The 17,176-nt window shown below is 39.8% G+C and overlaps 1 protein-coding gene across 1 annotated transcript in view; it reads right to left on the reverse strand.

The window, feature by feature from the left end:
- Positions 1–307: 307 nt before the first annotated feature.
- Positions 308–17,176, reverse strand: part of LOC126474639 (aminopeptidase N-like) — a 177,851-nt gene continuing 160,982 nt past the window's right edge. Inside the window, exons 16-17 of the mRNA XM_050102117.1 lie at positions 10,582–10,660; positions 308–454 (exon numbers count right to left, since the gene is read on the reverse strand). Of these exons, the coding sequence (XP_049958074.1) occupies positions 308–454; positions 10,582–10,660 (226 nt within the window). The remainder of the gene's footprint in view (positions 455–10,581; positions 10,661–17,176) is intronic.

Consider the following 17,176-nt stretch of genomic DNA (forward strand, 5'->3'; position numbering starts at 1 on the left):
CGTAAGGATCTCGATGACAAAGTAAGAGAAATAAGGGTCCATATGGAAGAATAAAGACAATTGTTTTGCTGTCGCTCCATTTGCAAGTGGAATGGAAAGGTGAATGACTAACAACAAAGAAGATACCCTCCGCCATGCGCTGTCTCATGGCTTGCGGAGTATGTATATAGATAAATATGTACACGTGGAGGATGTAGGTAGCTTCAGAAAGGTTGTCCGCGTAAATGATGCAGTAGAAATACACAGAGTAGATACGTTTTATTGCTCGCTTAGTATCAGTACTATAGAGGGTCCTTGTTTACGGACGTCAGGTCGCAACGTAGCCGCTCATCCAGTTTTTCAGCCAGTGGGAGGCGTCGCGACGAATGGCGTCGCAACGTGGTACGTCGGAACGCCGCCAAGACGCGGCGGACGCCAGCGGATGATCTCCCAGAGAGGATGCCAACAGGCTTATCTGCGAAAAAATGCAACATTTTCGTTATTTCCTAACTATATGTCGCACTTCCTTTATATCTAAAACGTGATAATAAGAATTTGGATTGCGCCTCACATTCACTTTTAAAGCCAGATTATTAAAATTAATTACAGATGTCTCTGTTTGTGACTGATGTTCAAACATCGTCTTTTGAAAACTGTTAATAGGCCAAAACACAGCGTATGTGCGCAAACCAAGAACTCAAAATTTGTGCAGGTATTGGCCATAAAATATGACACGATATTACTAAAATGAAACCTTTGATCCTATTCTCTGGAGTTGGAGGAAGACAGCCTTCGTCAGCCACAATTTGATTAGAATTTTAATTTCATTCTGAGGTTGTGTTGTTGTGGTCTTCGGTCCAGAGACTGGTTTGATGCAGCTCTCCATGCAACTCTATCCTGTGCAAGCTTCTTCATCTCCCAGTACCTACTGCAGCCTACATCCTTCTGAAACTGCTTAGTGTATTCATCTCTTGATCTCCCTCTACGATTTTTACCCTCCACGCTGCCCTCCAGTACTAAATTGGCGATCCCTTGATGCCTCAGAACTTGTCCTACCAAGCGATCCCTTCTTCTAGTCAAGTTGTGCCACAAACTCCTCTTCTTCCCAATTCTATTCAATACCTCCTCATTAGTTATGAGATCGACACATCTAATCTTGAGCATTCTTCTGTAGCGCCACATTTCAAAAGCTTCTATTCTCCTCTTGTCTAAACTATTTATCGTCCACGTTTCACTTCCATACATGGCTACACTACATACAAATACTTTCAGAAACGACTTCCTGATACTTAAATCTATACTCGGTGTTAACAAATTTCTCTTCTTCAGAAATGCTTTCCTTGCCACTGCTAGTCTACACTTTATATCCTCTCTACTTCGACCATCATCAGTTATTTTGCTCCCCAAATAGCAAAACTCCTTTACTACTTTAAGCGTCACATTTCCTAATCTAATTCCCGCAGCATCACCCGATTTAATTCGACTACATTCCATTATCCTCGTTTTGCTTTTGTTGATGTTCATCTTATAACCTCCTTTCAAGACACTGTCCATTCCGTTCAACAGCTCTTCCAAGTCATTTGCTGTCTCTGGCAGAATTACAATGTCATCGGCAAACCTCAAAGTTTTTATTTCTTCTCCATGGGTTTTAATTCCTACTCCGAATTTTTCTTTTGTTTCCTTTAGTGATTGCTCAATATACAGATTGAATAACATCGGGGATTGGCTACAACTCTGTCTCATTACCTTCCCAATCACTGCTTCCCTTTCATGCCCCTAGGCTCATATAACTGCCATCTGGTTTCTGTACAAATTGTAAATAGCCTTTCGCTCCCTGTATTTTACCCCTGCCACCTTCAGAATCTGAAAGAGAGTATTCCAGTCAACATTGTCAAACACTTTCTCTAAGTCTACAAATGCTAGGTACGTAGGTTTGCCTTTCCTTAATCTATTTTCTAAGATGAGTCGTAGGGTCAGTACTGCCTCACGTGTTCCAATTCTGAGGTACAAAGATTATTAATTTGTGCCCTATCGAATGCATTAGTGCTGGAATCCCTCGCAAACAAATTGTACCAAATGTGTACCTATTTCTAATTATTTCATCGTGGTATTGAGAAATAGAAGTGTAAGAACAATAACAAAAATAATAACAAATGCTATAACTACAATGACAAAAATACAAATTGGTTTAACAAGTCAGACCACAACTAGATTCGAAGACACATTTTGTTCAGTGTAATTAAATGAAGACCAGTTTCTTAGCTGTGTGTGATAAAGTCATGAAGAACTTGGTTAGGAATTTAATCTACTTAAAATCAAGTAACAAAATGCCCTCAAAAAACACTGAACACTGAGAAATAGTTAACATAACCATTACAGACGCCTAGAGCGCAATGTCGTTGTGTACATATAAAGATATTTATCATTTCTTTCATTTGATACTCATTCTGTTTTGCAACGTAAGCTACACACATCTGCCGCGTTAGGCCGTAAGCATTTTCCGACTGTCTGACTGCTGCCTACAGAGCAGCACGGGGAGCAATCTGTGATTGCGGGACATGTGATTAGCATGTGGCCAATCTCACCAGTGCCACTGCTTCTTTATTCAAGCAGCTCCTCATCTGGCCTCACGAGACTGAGCGAACCCCATTACAGACATCAGCTTCTCAGAAAAATCTAAGGAGGAACCGGGAATCGAATCCGGGTCCTCCAGCACCGTATGCAGCGATACCGACCGTTCAGCTACGGAGCCACTCCTTTATAATTCGTGCCCTTGGAAATATTATTCATTAGGCTGCTGCAGGCGATATTTACCTACTGCTGATTATCTGCGGTGAAAGTGACATAAAAAACAAATGTTTGTGTAGAAATATGCAATGTTGCTTGTATTTAAAACAGTTCGTGAATTTTAATTAAACGTTAGGGATATATGTGATATATGAAGTGGAACGGAGGTAACGTATATCTGTAGAGAATGAGCCAACGGCAGAGTCACAGTCAGTGTGAAATTACGACGCCATTTGTGGAACGGAATGCAACTAGTGTGTCGTGTGTGAGGCGTCATATGAGATAAAACAGTTGTCTTTAAATTACTAATTCTCGGGCTCGGAGGGTGTGCAGCGACTAAAATATCTGCAAACAGTAAATCATAAATGGAAAAGGTATGCTCTGCTAATTACGCAAAATGTAGGAGAAGATCAAGCGAAATGAGTTTCATATAACAAATGTCTTGAAACTTGAAACTTCCTGGCAGATGCAGGATCGATCATCAAGACATTTCTTGAACAATTATGATTATGGCCTACTCCTTCGAAATGCGTTAATTTTATTGTTTTCGCAGTTTGAAAGGGGGTTGAGCCTACATTTTAATGTTGATTTTAAGAGCCACGGCCTCTTCATATCCATCATGGATGTAATCATAACTGTGCAATATTTGGTTCTATGGATACCTTTTAGAATTTCAAAACCACTGAAACTATTAGTGAAACAGTACATCGTACAAAATTTAAATTTAAATTTAAGGGAGAAATGTTGGGACATTTCGAAAATAAAACAGAACTGAGACAAGATGATTGGCTATCTACATTACTTCTCAACTATGCCTTAGAAAAAAGTAATCCAAGAGTGGTGAAAACAAAAATCGTTGCTTAATATTAATGAACCAATCAAATTAGGAGGAACTAATGTTTGGATACACTGTTTAGCTTTTACTGATGACCTGAAACTTCTGTATCATGGTTTTCAAACAGGGCAAAAAGAGAGAGGAATTATTAAAGAACCAGCAAACAGAACAGGAATCCAAATATCATTTAAAAACTATATGTCCAGCAACAAACTGAGTGTGTTTGTGGGGCTGAAACACTCATAGTTAACAGTAAGGGAGACATAGAAGAAATCCAAAAGAAAGAATGGAAAGTACTCAGGTTAATTTTAGATCCAAATTATACTGTAGAAGAAACATACAGACTAAGAGGAAATAACAAATACGTGAAGTATAGAAATGTTTATTGCGATATGAAAAGACACGGGCGAAAATTCTGTGAGAATATTAAAAAAATTGAACCAGTCAGATGAACTAGAAAGATTGTGAAACTCTATGACACTCACAGGAAATCGAAAAGTTTCGTTTCATCCATTATGGATATGAAGAGGCCGTGGCTCTTAAAATCAACATTAAAATGTAGGCTCAACCCCCTTTCAAACTGCGAAAACAGTAATATTAACGCATTTCGAAGGAGTAGACCATAATCATAATTGCTACACAAGGATTTTACAAAAGCTATAAAAATAAAAATACAAATAAAAATATAAAAAATTCATGTCCAATCCCCTTGTAACTGTGTCTCCCTAAAATATGCTTCTACATCATTTGTCTAGTCGGTAAAATAAACTAAAATGAAGCGGTGTATGCATTCCTTAAATACAAGCAGTGGTCACGGACAACAGTTACTCCCGTGCATGGTCCTTAGACCTCCAGCGACACGCTGGAATAGAAACACACACGTATCGTGACTGAGCACTTCGTGTGCACAAGCAAGAAATCAGGGACACTCATCAGTGGTCAAAGATAGAGCACACTCCTAACGAGATGTCCAGCCACTGGAGTCAATTCACTCAGTTAATATCAACAGTGTTCATGTAATTAAGGTAGCTAATCTCAGACGTATATTACAACAAATCGACGAAATTTTTAAAAAAATTTGTTCATATCTTTTATTTTGATTTTTACCACTGTGTATCATAACGTCTTACTGTACCAGTAAATGCAGTTATCTACGCTTATCCCGTATCTGACGAATTGTAAACTCTTCTTCAATTCCCAACAAACGGTAGCGACAATCATGGATGTTGAAAGGTCTCTGTTGGATTCCTTTCATGTTTGATTTCTTAAATCTGTTGTCATTTATGGAATAAATTCCTCTTCTAAATTTACTGTGGCGTTTCTGACTATCTGGGAGGAGACTGAGTAGTGGAACGTGTTACCTTTACACGTAAACAAGAACGATCTGTCACACTACTACACTTTAAAACACAGTTTATATGTAATTCATGTCACACGGTCTCATACGGAACCTACATCCGCTTTCTGTTATATACTGTATATGATAAGATACTGTCATCCCCCTTCCCTTCTGTGTGAGAGTATGAATGAGCAAATGTATTTGTAGTTGCATGCTTGAGGGTAGCAGACAAGCCTGTCTGCTAGAGAACAGTAGGACCAACGTCGGAACAGGTAGCTACGCTTCCTAAAAGCAAAGAGGTTTCTATCCTTAGTATGGTTCTGTCCGTCCGTTGTCATGTTGGTATAGGAAGCTGCCCCTCTGGCCACTTCCATTTGTCTTTGTGAGCCACCCTCAGGAAGCACGCTGGGCAGTAGCAGTTGCTGTGGGACCGTGGCAAGCGTCTGAAGTGGTAAGATCTCCGGCTAAGCGCGTGTCTGCTAAGTCCGTAGGACAATGGATTTCTTAAGTTCAGCCTAACTGAAAACTTAATACCTTGATTTCAGATTTAGCTCTAAAATATCTAATGCTATCTTAAATTGCAGCGGAGTGTAATTCTCGTGTGAAGTTCAGATTATTTTGCGGTAGTTGCTTTGTCATTACTTTGTGAGTAAAGTGGAACCACGTGTTGATCAGTAACTCTAACTAAGTTCATCAATCTTAAATGTGAATGCTTGTGTGATTATAACATCTCGACAATATTTTACAATATAGCAACTTTTCTTTATGCTTTTCTTTATGTTCAACCCACGTGGAGTGTACTTTGCGAGACCAGTACCACGTGCTTATATAACTGTTTGACCCATCAGGTTAATAGTAAGACGTTAGTAACCAGTTCAAGGTTTTTCTTTTGTCAATTGCTTTTCGATCGAATTTATTTTAATTATCAAAATTATTGTGGAGTTATACGCTTTGTGTAAACCAAGTTGACCACGTGGTGTAATCATCAAAGTAGCCTTCAGCTATTCTTTTTGGAAAGATTTCACAAAGAGTTAATATGAATTTAGTATACCAGTGTGTGGTAATTACATGACAGACAGGATTGTGTTACGAACGTAATTTCTTTGGGTGAAAACTGAATCTGTTGGTTGTGGTTAATTTGGTAATTACATGACGGACAGGATTGTGTTACGAACGTAATTTCTTTGGGTGAAAACTGAATTTGTTGGTTGTGGTTAATTTCTTCTTGCTTATGTTTCAACGTTCTTTGGGTGTTGTTTTGTGAATGCAGTGTTGTAGGCAGTCTCCCAATCTTGGCTCCATATTTGATGTGTTCCGTAAGATTAAAATCTCACATTTTTACAATCCTTAAACAAGGCACCAGCTCAGTTATAACTCACGTATAATATGCTGAAATTTCAATGAACAATCTTTAAATAAATTTCCAAATATAAACTGATTTCTTTCTTTTTATTTAAATTCTCCTTTTTATATATAGATATATTACTGGTTGTTGTATGACTGTAAAAGATTATAATCAATGTTAGTCTGATTGGTAATGTGGTAAACCTAGACTAGTTACCTGGTGAAACAGTTGCGCAGTAACGCACGGTTAACGTCTCCCCAGACAGCTCACAGCTTGTAACCCGGTTTTATTGTCAGTCAGTACCGCTTTCATCATAGCAAAATTAATGTAGCAATATTACAATGTGAATGACTGCGGTCGATTTTTAGAAATTATGAAGCCGAAAACCGTCCCTGTGTTCGTTCTACCTCAACTTCAAAGACCTACCAAACCAACCAAAGCAGTTCGCATTCAACTATGACACTGAATTTGGCCAGATACTGGCTTCGTTATATTTATCAATTTCCTGTTTTAAATTATTTCTCAATTTATATTGTAACATGTTGTTGGTTTTAAACGAGGCTGCAATTTTATATGCTTTCAAAATGTTTGCTACTTTCTGAGATAAATCACAGAAATGTTGAAGTACATTTTAGGAAGACACGATTACAAGGGCAATGACCACGAATTGTTTTGTTCTTTCGTATCTTTATCTCCTTTGCTCTGCTGTTCCTGATCTATATAAATGACCTGGGTGACAATCTGAGCAGTTCTCTTAGGTTGTTCGCAGATGATGCTGTAATTTACCATCTAGTAAGGTCATCCGAAGACCAGTATCAGTTGCAAAGCGATTTAGAAAAGATTGCTGTATGGTGCGGCAGGTGGCAGTTGACGCTAAATAACGAAAAGTGTGAGGTGATCCACATGAGTTCCAAAAGAAATCCGTTGGAATTCGATTACTCGATAAATAGTACAATTCTCAAGGCTGTCAATTCAATTAAGTACCTGGGTCTTAAAATTACGAACAACTTCAGTTGGAAAGACCTCGTAGATAATATTGTGGGGAAGGCGAACCAAAGGTTGCGTTTCATTGGCAGGACACTTAGAAGATGCAACAAGTCCACTAAAGAGACAGCTTACACTACACTCGTTTGTCCTCTGTTAGAATATTGCTGCGCGGTGTGGGATCCTTACCAGGTGGGATTGACGGAGGACATCGAAAGGGTGCAAAAAAGGGCAGCTCGTTTTGTATTATCACGTAATAGGGGAGAGAGTGTGGCAGATATGATACACGAGTTGGAATGGAAGTCATTAAAGCAAAGATGTTTTTCGTCGCGGCGAGATCTATTTACGAAATTTTAGTTACCAACTTTCTCTTCCGAACGCGAAAATATTTTGTTGAGCGCAACCTACATAGGTAGGAATGATCATCAAAATAAAATAAGAGAAATCAGGGCTCTAACAGAAAGGTTTAGGTGTTCGTTTTTCCCTCACGCTGTTCGGGAGTGGAATGGTAGAGAGATAGTACGATTGTGGTTCGATGAACCCTCTGCCAAGCACTTAAATGTGAATTGCAGAGTTATCATGTAGATGTAGATGTAAATGAAGCAAAACTGGAACAGATATTTTAAAATGGCCCTTTTTATACATCGCACAAGGCACGAATGTGAATAATAATAACATGTATCTATGCTTTTTAAATTTTACTGAGAAGCAAACGCGAAATCTTATTAATGTTGTATTTTCCTGTGTATCTGACGATTCTTTTTTGAAAATTCAAGTAATTTTCTTGACACATGGAGAATTATCCATACTCTGAGAGGCCAGGTGAGTGCCATTGCCCGAAACTTGTGAATGGCACTATAGATCATGTTTAGGACACCACCAGTACTTTTCAACGAGGCGAGTAAAATCGTACATACTGCAACTACCTCACCAATAAAATCAGTGCTCGTGCTATGTAAATGGTGGTGCAGAGTTTGGGAACTGATTCAGTATTTCGCCATAAAGAAAGAAATAGTGTTTGTAAGTGCCCACTTGTGCTGACTTAAACATTTTCCGATCAAATAAATTGTGCTATAAAACTAGTTATGTTTAATTTAATTTCCTTACTGTTATATTAAAATTCAAGCCTGTTATAATGGCCACATCTTTTTGGATTATGAATATAGGATTCCCATATTTGTTGCATCGTTGTCTCCTGGGGACGAGCAACTTAACGAGTCTCCTTGACTTCTGATTATTTGGTGTGACACATGCGTCCAGTGATGGAAAAGGAAACAATTGTAGGAGAACAAATCGTATTTTGAGGTAGCAGAAGACGCAGTGGCAGTCACGAAAGGATTAAATTTACTTGTTCTGTGTTGAATTGTAATTTTGATATTGACTGAGTATAGGGCCAGCACGAGGAAGTTGAGGTGTGTTGTTCCGTATGGCGCAGCACTATAGCAGCTGAAAAGTTGTTTTAGGAAAGGAAATGTGTGAAAGAGGTGGATGGGAAAAATATATTTTTCTCCACTTCTTGGAGGACGATTGTGTGGCACTTTAGCCATAGCTGATAATATAGTACCGTACATTATCAGTAAGCACTCGATATCACTACAAAGTCAGTGCCGATATCTTCCTTACCACATTTCATTCTAGAGGAATGTACTGAAGTTTCACCTCATGCTGGTTGAAACGCGACAGCCAATACTGCATGTCATTTTCATCAGAATTAGTGTAATTTTGCAATCCAGCGACTGACAATAGGGTAAAGCGGTATGATGGTTTATATTGACGAGATGGAATCATGATGACTTTTCCTTTATTAACAACGTGATGGGTTCGACTGGGTTGTGAAAGTCTCTGGAGCGCATGCGAATAAAAAGCCCGTTGGATCTGAAACAGCGAGCATCAGGACCGGTCGCCCATATGGTGAATTCTTAGAATGGATGCCGCAACACCCGTCCTCTTGGGCGGTAAGCTATTGTCCACCCATACAACTGTAGAAACTGACGTCCAGTCCGTCCAGTTGGCGAACAATGTGGGCCGAATGCAGGTGGTGGGGGCGCATTCCATGTTTTGCAGACGTCCTTTGAGATAGCCATCTACCAGTTGCAGAAAGTGTGGGCTTCAGGTGATGCTTCATTTCTCGAGCCCTGAGGTGTGAGACTAATGGCATAAACGGGAGAACACGCGATTTTGCAATTGGCATCTAGCTCTGTTTCGGCGGGGAGGAATTATGAGGCTGTAAGTGAGTGCCACTAGAGAAGAGACTAGGTGTCTGGACACGGATATGTCCACATCGTCTTGTAGTTTGTTCGAGGAGATGTCGGGATCGAATACGTTGAGAGCAGCTGTAGAGGAAGGATCGACGTGGCGTTGCATCGCGGCTGGTCCTGCAACATCTTAGCACGGCAAAGGGCTGCTGAGGACCTCGTCTTCACGAAAAGCCTAACTTACCGGTGTTTTTGTTTGGGTACCTTCACTTTATCAATAAATGCAGTTAACCACTGTTAAGAGAGATAGACCAGTCATAGCAAATCATATGTAAGTATATTATTCCAGTCATATGGCGTCAATCAGATTCAGATTTATGCAAATTCCGCATTTTAAGGTTATGCCGAGGACCTACTTTTGTGTTATACGTTTAACTTCGCACACAATTAAAATCTGAAGGGTAGATCTTAAGGGAGTGGCCTACCGTAATTAGTTTTGAGGAGTTTGGACTGTAACCACCACCCGGTTTCTGCATGGTGATGCCTTCGAAATCTTCAAATGAGTAATGAAAGAATCTAGTGTACTGTTAGGATAGGTAAATATTTTTATTAGACGACTGGTCGTACGTAAATGCATAAAGGAACTGAATAACAATGGGAAATCAGATTATCTAGCGCAAACCGTAATTGTTGAAGTTATGATGAACAATGGAAGTGGAAATGTGAAGACCAAGAACAGAGAGGGAAACTGAAAGACAGATGACTAGATACCGGAATAAATAATTAACTTTTTCGAATTTAATAGCGCTTTTCAAAGGAACTGGAAATACCAACGTTAAGAAGCTGTATGATTATCCATCAGGAGACACAGGATAAATTCAAGAAATTGAGCTTTGGTTACAATAGTTGTGTTACAACTCAGTCCCGCTCACGCTATAATGTACATTATCCTCTCTAATTGTTTATTACTGGATTTGGTCAGATGCGACTACACGTGAATGAAATAGAAATGATCAAATATTACATTTAGAAATGACAATACATCAATAAAACGTCAATTTATACACTTTTTTTGGAGCTGGTATGTTGGGGAAGAAAACTCTGACGACCCACTTACCTTATGGATGATGTCTTCATCACAGAGATTTCGCGTGAAGGACGTTAGCAATTTCCCGAACTTCTTCTTGCCGATGCCACTACGGAGAAGACTATAGTTAATTACTTGCCTTCTATGAAGAAAGTACACTGAAAAAATAAACCGTAGACAACAGTAATGTCAAGTATAACAAATGGGAACAGAGTATTCCATACTGATTATCAAGACTGGCAATAAGTAATAAAAGAAGTGGAGAATTAAGATACCCAGGAAACGAGATTTTTTTGGCCTGCGAACCGATGATCTGAAAATATTGTATCTGAAAATGGAATCCCGTCTAGCCAACCGAAACGTGTATCTAGATGGTAGTTTGGCGTAGTTGAAATTATCTTTCCTTAACCAGAAACCTATTGGTGTTAAACATTTGCACTTATCTTGGGAAGGAGCTTCTACAGCAATTAATTTGGAACAAAGCGTGCACAAAAGTGAAATATTTATAACTAGTAAACTTGTGGAAATATAAAAAAGTGATATGCGACGATAGATATGTATCAAATTAAGCAGATATATTAATGAATAAATGGTGACGTGTCAGGAAGATTGAGGGAGTAAAGAAATCTATGGATACACTTCCCGTGGAGGTTGAATGGGCTAGAAGCACGCATGTTAGGAATTCAGAAGTGGCTAATAAGGCTCGAGGGGGTGGTGGGGGGGGGGGGGATGTAGGGAAAGAGTTGTGAGGAGATTCGAAGGCTATAAGAAGTCATATAACTTACAGAAGATGTTCAGCGCAGATGTTCAGTTCAATAAACCCCATGAAACTTCCTGATGGATTTAAGATACGTGCTGGACTAGGACCCGAGCGTCGAACGCGGGTATTTGCTTTTCACGGGTAATGTTATTGCCAACTGAGCCTTCACAGTTTCAGTTCTGTCAGTTACCGACGATTTTAACGTTTATTGAGTCAAAAAATCCATTCTGGAGACATGAAGGTACTGCTGCACAATAGAAAGAAGTGGAGGATAACAAACAACGGTTCAAAAGAAAGGTGACTGTATAACCCGAAACCTCAGGCTAATGAACCTAGAAATGATGTATTCGGAATTCATTTTGATAAGGTGCACAGGAAAGCATTAACTATCTCGGTAGCAGTTCACAAATTAACGGGTTTTTAATTTAAGTATAACTGGAGGACATGAACATAAATGTGATATATATAAATACATTGGGGCTAAACTGATGGAACCATTGACGTGCAATAAGAATAATATTGGACCTGACACCGATCCTAGGAGTACACGTAATGCTGCCTATTTCCTATTTACAATACGACTAGAGTTGTAAAACTACCTGAGGCTACCGTGGACCACCATAAGTAAGCATAGAGCACAGCAGTTTTCCTAGTAGCCATGGTCAATTACTATCGTAACCACTTATCAGTACGATAGGTGTGTTGCATACCTATTGGGCGTTACCTTATTTCGATCGCTTTGTTTGCATATGTGTCAGTGCCTTACTAGATTTCCTTAGAAACTGCAAGCGGTGAACTGTCTAGAAACTGAGTGAGGATACATAAAGGGCCACCTAGCACATGGAACCGTCTTGTTCTACATAGTTATCCTCCTGTCGGTTACTTAAAAATAACAGTATTTGAACATCGACAATATCAATTTTCGATGTTCAATTCATGTCTTATTTTAAAACAGTTGATTTGTAATGTGACACAGAGGAGTGTACTAGTAAAACTAAAAAAAAGTACATATTTATCATACAACGCTAGAAAACGTAATTTTCTCGAAAAAAGGTGAAAGTTAAAAAAATCCGCAAAACAAAACCATCTCAAACAGTGTTTCCATACTACGTCGAGCATATATAAAACATGTTTCTGTTATTCATACACATATTTCGCACTTGTAACGAGAAACTCTTGCCTTTGATCATCATGAAGAACGTTCTATTGGATACAAAATAACAACAATAATTGTACAGATTTTTATGTTTGTGCTTGTAACCTGTACTTGCATCAAAGATAATTACTTTGGTTTGCATAAAAGCGCAGAGGTTGCGCTATCAACTAATTGTTATTACTTACAAAATGCAATTTATATTTTGTAACGACGTAAAATACACAGTGGACTAACAACGAACGACGTGCGGTTCTAATCAGATTTAGGACAAACAGAAATAAACAAAAAGATAAGTCGTTGGCTCCCAGTTTCTCTTCACACTTTCATATATGTTCCTTCCTCTACCAATGCTACAATTACTACCGCTAAATCTATCATTTGTTACGTCTTTTATGTACCATACCAAAACTACGCAATCACAGTTTTGATAGAGCCCAACTCTAATTATGACTTCGAGGTCTCCGATGTCAGGTGCGAGAGAAACCATTGCACCGCACTTGGAGGACTCTTAGAAACCGGTAACTAAGTTCGGAAAATAAAATGTTGAAGTCAACAACATGAAAGACTTTGCCGTATCCAAAAAGAGATGTATAGTCCCTCTCACCTGTCCACTGTTAAACTACAGCAGATGTCAAGATGTTTGTTAAAACGTGGCTGGTTTCCCTTTAGTAGGTTATTCATTCGTAAGTAATAGGTAACATTGTTGTGGATTATACTGTATATTATAAGATATGGTAAGCGATTGAAGACTGCAAGAGGGACGGTAGCAAGAGGGTGCTGTGGCAGCACCTCCTTGAGAAATGGTTTGACAAGTTCCAGTTTCCAAACCACTGGGAGAACGCTTGCAGACAAACAGTGGTTGAAGATAACTGTCAATGAGGACAGCAGTGGGCCAATAATAAGCATAATTATTTGCACTTTAATGCCATCGTGTCCGTTAGATGCTGATCTGTTATGTCTACTGGTTTTTGGTGTTGTCTGTAACATTCTTATGAAGTAATTTTATGCGACGCCATCATTTACCCCCACGGAATAGTCAATAAGTTTTACTTTTTGCGATTCATTGTTGACTATCGGAAAAATTAAGTACGGATCTTGTTTCCCGGCCTTGATAATGGTATCAGCTGGAGGTCTATTAGATTCATTATCATTTTCAGCTCATCCTTTTGTCAAGGTACCCGTTTTCCTCGCACTTTGCGATCTGTTGGAGAAAAAACTTTTTCTTCTGCCTTACGTCAGGTATTGTCGTGGGGAAAGCCTAATCAGAGAGGTCCACCGCATGAACATCCAGGGAAGTGATTCCAATGGTGGTTTCCCGTTGCCTTCCACTGATAATGATGAAATGATAATGAGGACAACACAACACCCAGTCCCTGAGCGGAGAAAATCTCCGATACAACTGGGAATCGAACCCGGGCCCCTTGGCGTGACGGATCGCCGCGCTGACCAATCAGCTATCGGGACGAACTCTTCAGAAGAAGCCTATTGGCATATAGTGGGGTAAGTCTTTCAGTAGATTCATGCAGTTTATCGTTTATGTCCAGGAGAGGAACGGAAGTCGTCAACCAAGCTATCTCTTGGCCCTCGGGCACGATTTCCGACACATTTATGTATTTAACGTCTTTGTAGTTCTTTCACGTCTGGCAGTTTTTGCTAATGTGAAAAATGTGAGTTGCACTGTGTTTCGGAAAGTTAAACTCTACATCCCTCGGTAAACGGCTGTGTCAGTTATTCAAAGGTCGAAAGAAGACAACGGCGTACCAACTATAATACGACTATGCCTAGGAAAGCACTGTGGTGTTCAAACCAACCTTAGAATTAATGACTGCCTTAATTTTTAGGTAGTTAGTTGTGATTTGTTTCTTAGGTATCCTAGTGATTGCCTCATAAAGATTCTTTGTACAGCTTTTCACGACGTGTGAGAAAAATTATTATATAAACCAATATACAGTGACAATTATCGAACTATATGAAACAAAACGTAAATTAGTTACAAACTAGGGCGAGCACATACTTTATTCAACATGTAAACGTCACAACAGACATTCGGATTTAGGTTATGACATGTTCGATATGCCTGCCATCCTTGGCGATTATGTGGCGCAGACAAATAGCGAAATTTTGCATGACCCGCTGAAGTGTCAGAACATCGATGCTGCCGATGACCTCCTGAATGGCCGGTTTTAGCTCAGCAATGGTTTTGGGGTTACTGCTGCACACTTCGTCTTTAATATAGCCCCACAAAAAGGAGTCGCATGTGTTCAGATCCGGAGAATGTGGCGGCCAATCGAGGTCCATGCCAGTGGCCTCTGGGTACCCCAGAGCCAGAATGCGGGCCCCAAAGTGATCGTCCAGGATATCAAACACTCCCCTGCTTCGATGGGGTCTAGCTTGGATAATGTGGATGAAACATCTTCCAAAACCTTCACTCACCGTTTGGTAGCCTCCATCCCATCAAGGAATATCGCACCAATTATTCCGCATTGCACACCACACAGTCACCCGTTGAGGATGAAGAGACTTCTCGATTGCAAAAGCTGGATTCTCAGTCCCCAAATGCGCCACATTGCTTATTGACTAACCCATCCAAATGAAAGTTGCCTTCGTCGCTAAACCAAATCTCGCATGCTTATTCCGATTCCCATCATGCCCCACAGCGAACCACGCACTTTGCATGTCCTAACGCAAACCGTTCAGAGAAGTTATGATGATTTTACTTAATATAGTTCAATAGTTGTTACCATATATATAGGGTGGTCCATTGATCGTGACCGGGCCAGATATCTCACGAAATAAGCGTCAAACGAAAAAACTACAAAGAACGAAAGTTGTGTAGCTTGAAGGGGGAAACCAGATGGCGCTATGGTTGGCCCGCTACATGGCGCTGCTATAGGTCAAATGATTATCAACTGCGTTTTTTTAAAATAGGAATCCCCATTTTTATTACATATTCGTTTAGTATGCAAAGAAATATGAATGTTTTAGTTGGACCACATTTTTCGCTTTGTGATAGATGGCTCTGTAATAGTCACAAACGTACAAGTACTTGGTATCACGTAACATTCCGCCAGTGCGGACGGTATTTGCTTCGTGATACATTTCCCGTGTTAAAATGGACCGTTTACCAATTGCTGAAAAGGTCGATATCGTGTTGATGTAGGGCTATTGTGATCAAAATGCCCAACGGCCGTGTGCTATGTATGCTCCTCGGTATCCTGGACGACATCATCCAAGGATAGTTACGTTATTTAAAGAAACAGGAAGTCTTCATTCACATGTGAAACGTCAACCACGACCTGCAACAAATGATGATGCCCAAGTAGGTGTTTTAACTGCTGTCGCGGCTAATCCGCACATTTGTAGCAGACAAACTGCGAGAGAATTGGGAATCTCAAAATCGTCGGTGTTGAGTATGCTACATCAACATTGATTGCACCCGTACCATATTTCCATGCACCAGGAATTCCATGGAGACGACTTTGAACGTGGTGTACAGTTCTGCCACTGGGCACAAGAGAAATTAAGGGACGATGACAGATTTTTTGCACGCGTTCTATTGAGTGACGAAGCGTCATTCACCAACAGCGGTAACGTAAACCGTACCATATTTCCATGTGTAAGTAGGCTGTTTAGGTTTTCTTATTGGTAACGCCACGTATCGCTCTGTATGAAAAATCACCGGCTGTGCTGTGTGCAGTCTGTGGCTAGCTTGCATTGTTGTCTGCCATTGTAGTGTTGGGCAGTTGACTGTGAACAGCGCGTAGCGTTGCGCAGTTGGAGGTGAGCCGCCAGCAGTGGTGGATGTGTGGAGAGAAATGGCGGAGTTTTGAAATTTGTAGGGCTGGATGTCATGAACTGCTATATATATTATGACTTTTGATGACTATTAAGGTAAATACATTGTTTGTTCTCTATTAAAATCTTTCATTTGCTAACTATGCCTATCAGTAGTTAGTGCCTTCCGTAGTTTGAATCTTTTATTTAGCTGGCAGTAGTGGCGCTCGCTGTATTGCAGTAGTTCGAGTAACCAAGATTTTTGTGAGGTAAGTGATTTGTTAAACGTATAGGTTAATGTTAGTCAGGGCCATTCTTTTGTAGGGATTTTTGAAAGTCAGATTGCGTTGCGCTAAAAATATTTAAGGGGACGTTTCATATGTCGACCCTTAGCCGAGGATACCTCACTGGAATCTTCTGATTTTGTTCTTGTAGTTTTTGTAATTAGTGTAGCTATTGTTTATTGCTAGTGCGTAATCATAGAGAGAATTTCCTTTGTAGTTGTAGTTTTTCAATCTTGTACAGTAAAACAGTTGTGGCATGCATGTAGATTTGCACCAAGTATTTCGCAGCTGCGCTTGCAATGAACGAGATATTATTTTCAATGCTATGTTAATGTCTTTTCTTATTTTGCTCTTCAAATTGTGCTTGTCTGTGTTGTCGTGTGAAAAATTGTGACAATAATGGCGTGTGAAAAACGTAATACTAGGTTACAAAGTAAACTGAGAAATGACAGTGAAGACGAAAGCAGTGTGTTAGCGCCACCGTGTAATGAATTAACTAATGTTCAAAGTAGTAATTTGGTAATTGTGCATAGGGAAATGGAGCGGGCTGCAAATAATGGTGTTGGCAGTGAAACAATTAGTGAACAGGGAAGCATAATCGATCGATCGGTCGGCAACAGCTTGCCTCAGGAATCCGAAATGACAGGACAC

Source organism: Schistocerca serialis, chromosome 4 (genome assembly GCF_023864345.2).
Source record: "Schistocerca serialis cubense isolate TAMUIC-IGC-003099 chromosome 4, iqSchSeri2.2, whole genome shotgun sequence".
Lineage (NCBI taxonomy): Eukaryota > Metazoa > Arthropoda > Insecta > Orthoptera > Acrididae > Schistocerca > Schistocerca serialis.